Source organism: Ambystoma mexicanum, chromosome 1q (assembly GCF_040938575.1).
Source record: "Ambystoma mexicanum isolate Mex_15411 chromosome 1q, UKY_AmexF1_1, whole genome shotgun sequence".
NCBI lineage: Eukaryota > Metazoa > Chordata > Amphibia > Caudata > Ambystomatidae > Ambystoma > Ambystoma mexicanum.
The window spans coordinates 1315767012-1315779580 of NC_090922.1; the positions used below are offsets into that span (position 1 = coordinate 1315767012).

General features: G+C 46.1%; 1 protein-coding gene across 2 annotated transcripts in view; it reads left to right on the forward strand.

Moving 5' to 3' along the window:
• Positions 1 to 12569, forward strand: part of SLC1A7 (solute carrier family 1 member 7) — a 1086874-nt gene that overhangs the window by 1047316 nt on the left and 26989 nt on the right. For both annotated transcript variants that reach the window (XM_069642174.1, XM_069642175.1), the window contains exon 9: positions 5872 to 6006. In XM_069642174.1, the coding sequence (XP_069498275.1) occupies positions 5872 to 6006 (135 nt within the window). The remainder of the gene's footprint in view (positions 1 to 5871; positions 6007 to 12569) is intronic.

The window sequence follows — 12569 nt, forward strand, 5'->3', positions numbered from 1 at the left end:
TGGGGGAAGGGGGAATTACCGCCCTACCAACTTTGGAATAGGGCGGTAATTCCCCTTTCCACCAAGACGGTGCCGGTATTTTACGAGCATGGACCAAGGTGCTAACAGCACCTTGGTCCACCGCCATCCGTGTAATGAGGCCCATAATATCGAAAAACAAAAAGTTGAAGAAAAAAAAGTCGAATTCCTTTTTTTTTTATTATATATTTATTTTGGGGTCCGGGAATAAAAAAAAATGGGTAAAGCGAAAAAAAGGGGGGGTTAGTGGGGAACCCCCCCATTTCGAATAAAAAACGTAAACGTAAAATCGACTTTCGACCTTTTTGTTTTCGATTTTATCACTATAAAACTTTATTAACAACTCTTGTGTACAAGCGCCTGGATTCACAGAGTAGACTTGAATAGGGGACACGAGAGGTATTGGATGTGAGTGCAAGTGGATTGCAGCCAGCTCCTGCTCCTCCATGCATTCACCTATGCATCGTCCTCCAAGTGACCTGCCATGAAGAGCATTGACTGGCAGTATGATCTTTCTATGACCATCCCTGTGTTTTACGGTTGTGACAACGTAAGACAGTGATTAAAAGATTAATGCATTGCTCAAGTGGAACTATGTGGGACGCAGCAATGAAGGCAGGGGAATGAAAACACTGCTGTCTGCACCGCTCTTTCCTCTACTTGGCTCATGCTTGCAATAGGACCATCCTGGCACTTGGAAAACTGGTGTTTTAGTGGCAGGCACATCCCTTTGGGTCAACCCATCGCCTGTCAGGGCTGAGACTAGTAGTCTAATCCCATCAAAACAGCACCCTGAAATCTGCCACCACCAAACCAGAGAAGGAGAGGAAAATATTCCCTCCAACCACTGTGGTGACCAGAAGGGCAGGAGGCGGAACACAGAGAGAACTCAAGGTGGTGCCAACTATCTCACTGCAACTTACAATTCAGCCAGGGGGGCCCACCTGCTGGGATCGCCTGGGCCAACAAAGAAAGAAGGCAGAGCTGATACCCAACAAAATTCCCAGAGGCGCCAAACCTGTCACAGCTGAAAACCATGAAGGCGCAAATTCAGCATCCACGTGTGTGGTTTTAGCACTCTGCAGGAGACGCGTGCATATGTGCACATCTCCTGCAGCCTGCTAAATCCACACACTCCAGGTCCCAGGGGCTTAGGGATTACCCAAAGGGCTATCGGGCTCATAAAAACAGAATCATCACCCTGGCCCTCAGTTTAAGCATGTACCAACAACACACACCCAGAACATGGGGGTTTTAAAGACCCAGAACTACACTCCTAGCCATAATGCCTTGAACCAGTCTGCAAGACATGTGACAACTGAGGAGCAAGATACAGGAGCCAACAAGGGGAGACCATCCTGCCAACCTCCCCGGTGTTGTCTCACCAGTCAAAATGCACAGAGACCAATTATCTCCAAACATGATGCCTTGCAATGGAGATACAGCCAGAGAACAGCTGGAGCCCCAAAGACCCTTCCCATTGTAAGAGGGACTGTGGCCATGTATCAATAATACCTCTGCATTCCTCGTTTGATAGTAGGGTATGCATTGCTGTACATCTATACATTCCTGCCGTGTCTTTCATTCTTTCTACAACGAAGTAGGATAAGTAGAATACCCACTCCTGGGATTAAGCCCTGGGTGGGTATTGAACTCTCAACTGTGGCGATAATAGTGAAACACTTTAATCATTCTGCTATGCATATTCTACTAACACTGCAACTGAATAGGGACGTAAATGGACATTTACCTCCAATTTCAATGTAACTATAATATACATGCACTTGCGCGTTCTCAATGTCACTGGGCCTGGTAAGATCGCTGTTATATTCTCCCCTGTTCCCCTCCCTTGCCTTGTCGCGCTCTGAAACACTTGTGTACGAGCGCGATAGAAACAAAATATCAATCAATCAATCAATCAACAGTTTTCACAGAAGCAAGACCTTTTCTACACATTAATGTTTCCATCACAGTCACTTATTCCTTCATAAATATTTCATGCCTGGTACTAAAACATTCTGTTGGAGGACAGACTGATTTCTGCACGTATGAAAAAGTAACACAACACAGGCCGACAGGGAAACTTTCAGGTGAGCCCACCTGCCAAACCCTTACATTAAGGTAGCACCACCCGAATTATAACATATTTTCGATTGCCTTTTCGGGGAGGGGGCAGGTGATGTTTTTTTTTCCTACCCTACTGGCTGCCCCCCAATCTGCTTAACAGCCACATATCACCTCAAAGGCCACTTGCCACTGATTACGACAGGAGGGGGCAACATCCAAATCTGTACCCGCATGGAGCAAAAGGGAAGCCCACCAGACTCTGCAGAAGGCCATGGCTGTGAACCTGAGAATGGAGAGCCATCAAACCTCAAACACAGTCTAGAGGCAACATCTAGGAGGCAGAGAGAAGAACACAGTCGGCCTCATTACACGGATGGCGGTGGACCAAGGTGCTATTAGCACCTTGGTCCATGCCGGTAAAATACCGGCACCGCCTTGGTGGAAAGGGGAATTACCGCCCTATTCCAAGGTTGGTGGGGCGGTAATTCCCCCTTCCCCCATTGCCCTTCCCCATTCCCATTTTTGCCCCATAGGGCATAATGGGAATGGGAAAGGTGCTAATTACGGCACCACAAATTGCGGTACCGTAATTAGCTCCCTGATCCCTTTATGGGTTGGTTTTTAACGCCTGCTAAAAGCAGGCGTTAAATTCCCCAACCCGTAAAGGGACCTCGTAGTAAGGCGGTAAGGTTTTACCAGTACCGGTAAAATACCGGTACCGGTAAACCCTTACCGCCGTCCGGTTAATGAGGCCCAGTAACAGTAGCCCTTTCCTCCCCTATTCTCTGTGACCATAAGGCTACCTGTAGGGGCATCTGCAGTCTAAGTAACCCCAGGCAGCGCTCCTTCTATCACTTTTGGAGTAGGCACACACAGGGTTATCCCAGAAGCATCAGCAACCTGTTTATTGTGCTGTGGTAGAAATCCACAAAATGTCGCTCAGCCACTATGCCATTCACAAGCTGCTACTGCCTGCAACATGGAGCAGTGCCATGAAAGAAAGTTGGAAATCCAGCAGAACCTGCAAGAAGGCTTGCGTGCAAACTCGAGAGTGGGGAACCGCCAGTTCACATACACAGAATAGCATCCATGTACATGAGATATATATATAAATATATTTTTATTGTGTTTTGGTTTCCATATACAAAGAAATGAAAACCTTTCACAAAAGGTAAAAGACAGTAAAAAAAAGAGATAAAGAACAAAAAAAGAAGAAACAGCACATAGTAAAAGAAATACATTCCTACATAGTCTAAATAAAATTGATTGTATCAAGAAACTTATCACACATTTCTTAAATATAAAAACTTCTGCTTCTGACTCAAGATCATCTGGTTAGTAGCAAAGAGAGGGGGTGTAAGAGGAGGCATGCAATCACACTGCTACGTCTTCTAAGTTTAGCTGCTCAAGCTTTTTGGAAATTATACCCAGTAGTTCACTAGAGCCAGTATCAGGCTCTGTAAAGCACCTCCCATCAAACTCGACCATAAGGCTTCATTCCCTATAGCCATGCCCAAGTATTTAACTCTAGGTTCCCTTAAGGCAGTACAACCCATCACCAGGTTTTTCGTGGTTTCTCTCAAGTCAATATTACCACAAAGCCTGTAGGTCTTATGACGTGGCTCAACTGCCAGCAACATGAGATATCGAGAATAAATCCATGACCGCAGCCGTATTCTTCTCTCCCACTCTCTGCAATCTCCTTGCACCTACGAGGGGTGTCTGTGATTCATGCAGCTCTCTGTCCTCCATTGACTTCCGCCGTTTAGTCCCCGTGCCCACCATTTGGGTGCCCAGAGATGGGCAGCTGCAGTCACCCACAAATCTGGGTACCCCAGATTCTCAGCCCTGTAGATAGTCCTGGTTGCCCCATACTCACCAGGCCCGGGACTGTGCTCCCCTCCGGAAGGCCAAGTCCAGTAGGGACTGAGGGGTGAAATAACAAACAGCAGACTTAGACCCCGAAGCCAGCAAAAGGTTGGAAGATTCTGTAAACAAGAGACCAGCCGGTTGGTTTACTGCAGCCACCCTCATGCCCCCCTTATTCTCAGCCCAGCAGAGAGTCCTGGCATGCGCCATACTCACCAGGCCTGGGTTTGCCCTCCCGTCCTGATGTCCAAGCGCAACAGGGGTTGAGGGGTAACCAATATCAGCATCCTAAGATCCACAAACCCCAGCAGCAGGGCAAAACTCTTCCGGAAGAGAAGAGACCAGCCCAGCAGGCCTCTCCCAGGTTCACCATCTGGAAGGACCGAAAGGAAAACAGGTGTGGTCAGCTGTTTATACCCCCAGGCTATGAGGGGGAGGGGCCAAAGAAGACAAGGAGAATTTGGTAATGAGTTCTGTCAGAAGATCAATGGCCTTCATAGAGCAAGTACTGGTACGAAGAAGAGAGGACCTGGAGGTAATAGGATTGTTTGGTATTGTATATTCCTTTATTTGTTTTTGAAAGTTCACCCTATTTCTGATAAGTTGTTTTTCATAAAATGTTCCTAAGATATAAAAGGGTTAAAACGGTATTATATTGCACTCTCAAGCAAGGTTATTCTTCATTTATAATAGTGTTGCTGAGTGAGCCAAAGGTACCTTCCAATTTAGTCCATTTGCCAATCAACAGTTGCAAAAAAAACTCTAAGGGCCCGGTTCGATGAAAATCACCCGATAGGACACTGCCACAGTAATACCATTCTTAGCAGAAGATTGTGCGTAAGGCGTGGTGCTCACAAACTCATCCAGTGCACACCAGTGCTTGCTTACACCCATAACTCTGAAGCTTTTGGGAGCAGGCCAGCGACCCGTTGACTCACAGGCTGTGCAGTGCCAGACGCTATTCCCTTTCTCGGGGAGGACACACCCCAACATTTATATCAACCCACAGATTCGTGGCATATCTCCTCAAATGCATCTGCACTTTATGGTAAGATCCGTTTACAAGCAGGTGTGAATCAGGTGCAACAGGTCCCAATCGCGGCTCAAGCAGAGCTCGAGCACAGCCTAGTTGCCAAGAAGTTAGCCCCATTCCTTACTTTTCTCATTTCTCTCACTGCATCTCCTGGCAGAGAAATCAGTATGCATGAGGCCGCAGTGCCTACATCTTGCGTGCAAAACACCACAGCTAGCGTGCCTACACAGTCTACTGCCTCCTGCTCATTGCTAGGCTGAGCGGTGATTGCTAAGCCAGGCGACCTCCTCCTAATCAAGACATAGGGCCTCATTCCGAGTACGGCGCTAACCAATGGCGCTATTAACGCCTTGGTTGACGCCGTACCCGGACCGGCAGCGCCTTGGTGGATGGCGGAATCACCGCCCCATTCCAAGGTTGGCGGGGCGGTAATTCCCCATTCACCAAGGCTCTTCCCCATTCCCAAATGAGCCCCCATAGGGCTCAATGGGAATGGGGAGGATGCAAATAACGGTGACCATTCATTACGGTCACCGTTATTGGCTTGGAGGCCCCTCTGCGCCCTCGACTTTAACACCTGCTCAAAGCAGGCGTTAAGGGCGAGGGCGCAGAGGGAACTCGGAGTATGGCGGTAAGGGATTACCGCCACCGGTCTCGTTACCGGTGGCCGCTATCCCTTACCGCCATACTCGGAATGAGGCCCATAGCTACACATATGTTTGTCTTTAACATGGACCGGCGCTCTGGCAAAAGCTTCCCCTGTAAATCCTAATCGACCCATTCGTACCGCATACCTATGCCGTGCCATGATTGTGCTGGAAAGCAACATGCGTGTTTAAGGCAAAAGTTATCATTCTGTTTCCTTTGTTGTTGTTTGTCGACAGCATCACAGCAACAGCTGCCAGTATCGGAGCAGCGGGCATTCCACAGGCTGGCCTTGTGACAATGGTCATCGTGCTCACATCAGTCGGGCTACCTACCGATGACATCACTCTCATCATCGCTGTGGACTGGGCACTGTAAGTGATTTCAATATTTTTTATATGTGATACACTTGAACTTTATTTTATTTTAGTATTTGTATAGCGCTCTGCAACCTAAATTAATCCAGCATAACATATTGAAGCATTTGAGCCTGCACCAGAGGGGCACGATTGTGTGGTAGGTGACCAACGGCCAAGTTATTGGTCCCAAGCCTAAGGTGGGGTCCTTTAGCAAGGGTGAAAGTCATCTACTACACAATAGAGCCCAATGGTAAGGGTACTAAAGCTATGAGAACATGTGCAGCGGGAAAATAAGCCTCCCGTTGTAGAGGTTGTCCATGGACCTCATTACGACGTTGCCATTAAAACCAGCTGATAGCGACAGGTTACCGGCAACCGGGTAACACTGTTACTGCCGCCTGACGTCCCGGTGCTACTGTGATATCCCAAGTACCGGTGGTACAGTAAATCCCCATTCCCATGGAGTCACATAGGACTCCATGGGAATGGGGACACTGAAGCACCAGTAGTGTGCTTCAGTGAAAAACTTGCCAGTAGAGGCCTGAACTTCCGGCAGGGCAGGCCTGCCAGTACTTAAGTGCCCCTACCGGCATACTTATAGTTTTGTGGTCCGAAAAGGGTGCCGGCACGTTGCTGCCATAATATTTATTTCTGGGACGCCAAACATTTATTTCAGGGAAGCATTGCCCAGTGTGCACACTTCACAATTGAAAGCTTGGAATACAAACTTTACAGGTTGTTAGAGCCTCCATTCCAAGCTTGCTGATTGGCTACAGATATGTAAACAATGCAATGAACAAAGGAGGAGCATGAAACACAGGTGTCTGATTGTCTGGAGAGAAAAAAACAGGCTTTAATATTAAATACTGTGTAGATGATTTCGTGCAACTGTATTCAAAGAAAAGGTAACTGGTAACTATCAACATACTGTTGCATTGTCGTCCGTTCAATGTGGTCATGCGTGTTCTGCAGGTTAAGGTGAAGAGGCCGGCCCTGTTCTATGAATTGATGGGGATGATTAGGGGATTGTCCACAGAATAGTCCAGGGTGATTTTCCTTAAACAGGCCGGCAGGCGACTTTCAACTGCCACTTTGGAGTTTTGAGGCCACTCACGGATTCCTGTGTGAATTCTTAGTCACTTGGACTCCTGATCGAATAGCAGAGATCTGGACCCTCCAAAGTTGGAGGGTTTCACATAGGGGGTGGACCATCTGGGATAGACTTGGCACCGCAAACAAGAGGTCTGGATACTCTAGCAATGTTACTGTTGGGCAATTTAAAGGTACGGAATATATGGACCTCTGAACGAGGATGGGCTTAGTCAACCCAACCGAGATTTAAATCTTTGACTGCAGCTCACACAGAGGTATCCGAGGAGAGCACTGTGCTAAAGAGAAGGTGATTTTGTAGTTGGGAAATGTGTCGTTATATTTTTGTGACATTGTTTTGTCGTAAGATCCTGTTGATTTTTGTGTGTTTTTACTTTAGTGAGACCTCTTTTATATTCAGTTTTGTCTCACCCATTGTATTCCCATGACTTACCCTTAACATATGTCCTAATTCACTTTGATTTTCACCCTTCCCTTTTGAGAATTGGGGGATGGTGGGAAGATGGATACATGGACTGGTGGGAAGATGGAATAGGAATTGATTTTAAGGGAGTTGTTTGGCTCCTGGTCGTCCTCGCCGTCTGAGGAGGAGATAGATCTGGGGTGGTCACTGTTTTGGAGGCACATCAAAGCTTTATCATTGAGCTTGACAGTTTATAGGATGGGGAAGAGCTTGAGAATTTGGGTGCAGTGGAGGTTCTTGTCAAAAGGCGTGGCAAGGTCCAGAAACAAAGTTGTTTACCTTCTTTTTAAAAGTTTTAGTTTTAAGGTGTCAGAATAGAATCAGCATCAGAATGACCAAGAAATAGGTATGTCTTTGGGAATACTCTATCAAGTTCCCAGTATGCAATGTGAAGCCCTCTCACAATGGGAAGCATTACAAGTTTGGATGTGTAGTACGTTTTTACCAGTGATTACATTATCTCCACTTTTTGGGGTAATGGAAGTACCACAAAATGTAGCACACTGCCAAATTCAGAACTTTGACCCTGGAGGGAAGGATTTACCTCCGGCATATGCCTTGCAGCAAATCCTTCACTGCAATGACAAAAATCAGCAGATCGACTGCCGTCGAATTACGACTGCCGTCGAATATCCTCAACATTTCTAAAATCCTAAATGAGGAAGTTCACCGCCGTTACTCCACTCATAACCCACTGTAAATTCACGGGACTTAGTGGCAGTAAGGCCTGGCAATCATTTTCAAGAAATACCATTAAATTACCACCAAACTTATAATGAGACCCAATGTCTGTTGCTGTTTTAGGACTTTCACTACATTTCTCAGAATGCACCATAAGGGTTCTAGCTCAGATTTCTTTTTGTACCCTTTGATACTCTCACTCCATTTCCCACAATGCTGTGCTGGGGCTCTCTCTTTCTCATAATGTCTTATGGATGCTTTGGTGATTTCTCTACATTTCCTAGAATGCAGCATCTGGTTCAATTTGTGTACACAAAGCTCCAGGGTCTTTCTTCCACTTCCCCTTGCCCACATTTTTCCACGCTTTCCGTCTCAGCTACTCCCTCCAATTACTAATGTTAGTGGCTTCTTTGGCTTTTCACAGCATACCACTCTGATCTCCAGATATCGGACATGTTTGTCCAGCCTTCATGGGAAATCTCCAGTCACCTGTGATGGGGTTTCCAGGGTCCCTTACTCTTATGAAGCTGCTCTCTCCTGGGCTCTCAAATTCCAGCTGATGGCTTAAAAACACAGAAACCCCTCCTATAACCCCTCCACAAAAAAGTGTTTTCTTTTGCAGCCCTCCGCCTGGGTCCAGCTCCAGCAAAACCTGAGTGCCTCCTCTTCCTCAGCACACAGTTTCTAGGTCAGCTCTCCACATGGCATCGGCCAATTCTCCACAGCTTCTCTCCCTCTTCTGTGTCACTTTTCTGTCTCGTACCTTTCATGTTGTCATCCCATTTGTGGGGCATCTCATGACATCTTAACATTGGTCTCCTTAGCAGAAGGGTATTTGACTCTCCTTAATTCTCAGCATGCTCATTCGCTGACCACTGGTCACATGATCCAGGGAGGGTTACCATCTTGGATTTACTTTCATTTCTCCCTGGAGTAGGGTGGTCAGCTATCAGTATTTTCTCTTCTCCATTATTGACTGTCTGTGTTTTTGCAAGACTCTGGCTCTTCATACATCAGATACGTACTCTATCATGTGCTTGTATGTCAATATATGGAGGCCCTTTGTCACATAGGGTTTGTTGTCAATGAGAAGGAAGGTTGGGTGGCAGAAACAGCAAAAGTAGGAGGAAGAGGGGAAGCACAAGCTGAAATTCGGGTTGGAGGGGGAGGATGCTATGCTGGTTGTTTAGGAGGAAGACACTGCGTTGATGCAAGCAGTGGAGATGGCATCTCAATAATGTGGGAACTAAGGATGTGGAGGGCTGATGTGCTGTTGCAGGAGGAATAAACAAAGAAAAGCCTTGTAAGGGAGCAGGATATTTCTGAGCAGAAGGTAGAGGAAGAGGAGACAGCAGTGTCTGCAAGTGTGCAAGATGGGGATTAGGAATGGTGGGTGGCTGTGGACAGCTGCAGGAATAGTAGTAGCATGAGAACAATAGGGGGGAGGTAATCAAGGCTACATCAGCTACCCTCAATTACAAAGACGCAGGAGTTCTTGGTTGTGGGGGAGCAGGAGCTGTGGAATGGGAGGCTGTGACTTTAGGCCCATGATAGTGGGAGGATGCACGTGGCACCAAAGGGCAGCTGGCTGCCTCAATAAGGCCTGTCACATGATCATGGACAAAACTACCTCTCAAAGGGGAAGCTAGTGCTAGTAGGTACAATGTGAAACCTCTGTGAGAAATCAGTGAGGCATGCAAAAGTTAAAAATGGATACCTTTAGCAAAACATAACCTGCAACTAGCAATATTCACATCCCACCAACCAACCCAGCTTCCACAGTAACCTCCATTGGTGCAGAGGAAGCATCTGGTTGTATCCCTGAGGACAGTAGATGGTCATCATCACGTCATCAGACACAAAACTTTAGAAAGTCTGCAGGCCACCCTAGGCAGGCTCAAGCCCACCTAGGGAGAGTTGCAAGAGCACTGTCACCAAGCAGTTCTGTGTTGGTTCCCTCATTCACTTTAGTAAAATGTGTGGTAGAGCCACCATATGGGACCCACAGTTGTAATCACTTGTTCTGTTATGTGGGCATTTCTCAAAAGCCTCTCAGGCTCTCTGCTGCAGAGCACCATGGGAGATATAACTATGTCTTTGAAGCAGGGGGCACCAACTTCCCTGTTGAATATTTTAAAAACTACTGGACAGATGTATGCCAAACCTGTGCCTGAAATTAAGTCAACGCTTCATGCCCAAGTTGTTTCATATTTGGTCCAAATCCGCCCAGCAATGTTTTTACTTCAGCTTTACCAAATTTGGTAAATGTTTTGTGCTCGATCCCATACCAAAGTTTAATTTTTCAATGCCTGGGGTAATATAGGGAATGACACTTCATCTGGGAGAGCAAGATCAAATTTTTTTAAAATGAGAAATTACTGACTGCTTCAAGTCCTGCTAAAGCCAATTCTGTGCAGCGCATTATTAATATCATTGCTAAGGAAAGAATATAGCAGTGTTCGTTTCGCTATGCGCTCTACAGCGTGCAACAAATAACTTGGTGCAGTGGATCCACCACAAGGTTTGTAAGGAAGGTACCCCAAGTTCGCACCTCAGTGCCTCTACGGGCACTACATTCGGGATCCCAAGTATGGAACGAAGCAATTTGACCTCGATATGGTTCAACAACATGAACATATGCAAAGGCAAAGTCTCCAAGCCGTATAGGAGCTAAGGCACAATGCTAGTCCTATAGGTGTCAATTAAATCTTCTAGGTCGTATCCACCCTTCCTGATAAGAAAGCTTCTTATGACCGTCCATTTTTTGGTCACTTTCTGAAGGACATAATTACCCAAGAAGGAGAAACTACTTTCAATTTCTCACCCCTTAATATCTAACAGAAGCTTTCTTTTTCTGCGGTTGGAATTGCTAATGATCATAACCTTTGTCTCGGTTATATTTGTCTTTATGTTGTTCTTGGTAGTATAGTTAGCTAACGCACGATAGAATGGTGTAAACCAATGGGAGTTTGGTCCAGCAAGATGGTATCGTCAGCACAACATGTATGATGATGACACAGTTGCTGCCTAGTTCCCATAGGCGTTTTTAGATATTAAGGGCCTCATTACACGGCAGGTGATAAGGGTTTACCGGTACCGGTAAGGGCACCGGTACCAGTAAACCCTTATTTATGTTGTTCTTGGTAGTATAGTTAGCTAACGCACGATAGAATGGTGTAAACCAATGGGAGTTTGGTCCAGCAAGATGGTATCGTCAGCACAACATGTATGATGATGACACAGTTGCTGCCTAGTTCCCATAGGCGTTTTTAGATATTAAGGGCCTCATTACACGGTAGGTGATAAGGGTTTACCGGTACCGGTAAGGGCACCGGTACCAGTAAACCCTTACCACCTTACTACGAGGTCCCTTTGCGGGACCCGACCTTAACGGCTGGTGTAGACCAGCCGTTAAAGTTGGGACCTGCAAAGGGACCTGGGTGCTAATTACGGTACCGCAATTTGCGGTACCGAAATTAGCCCCTTCCCCATTCCCATTGAGGCCTATGGGGCAAAAATGGGAATGGGGAAGGGCCATGGAGAATGGGGGAATTACCACCCCGCCAACCTTGGAATAGGGTGGTAATTCCCCTTTTCTCCATGGTGGTACCGTTATGGTACCATGGTTTACCGCATTCCGTGTAATGAGGCCCAAAGACTACTTCTACTGCATAAAATAAAATTCTAAACTTCCTGCCACCGACAACCGGAGTATCAAAATCCAAGTTCTCTATTGTCATTGGGAACTCATTAATGTAAAGTAAAAATCAAATTAGAAACGGCACAAGGACACACACTTGCCCCGCCCTTTGTACTTTCTCCCTTAACCATACCTCACCCTAGATGATTTGCCAGTGTCCATTCCTACAGTGGCCTTTATCAATTTCTCCAGAGTTCCCGCTTCATTATTCATTATTTACCACATTGAAAAAGGTTGTTAAGATTGGAACCCATACTTTTGGTTCAGAGGCAAAAATATCCCAATGTCTGGTTGTCTATAAGTCTTTTTTTCAAAGAGAAGATCAACCTCTTTTTGCCTCTCTGCAATTGTTATAGTAAGAGTTGCTGGGCGATGTCCCTCTAATTGACCATTACTAGCTCTAAAATCAAGTTCCAGAAACCCTATTAGCATTTGGGGTAGCCTCCAAGGTGAGAATCTTCCTCAATACATCAGTACGCGATAGGAACAGTTCATATTGAACATTGACATCACAAGCTATAATACATGAACAGTCTCCATCTACTTTTGGTCACAATTTCAGTAGTTCAATGATTTTAAAATCAAGTCTACCTCTACCTGATCTAACGTCAACATTAAATAACA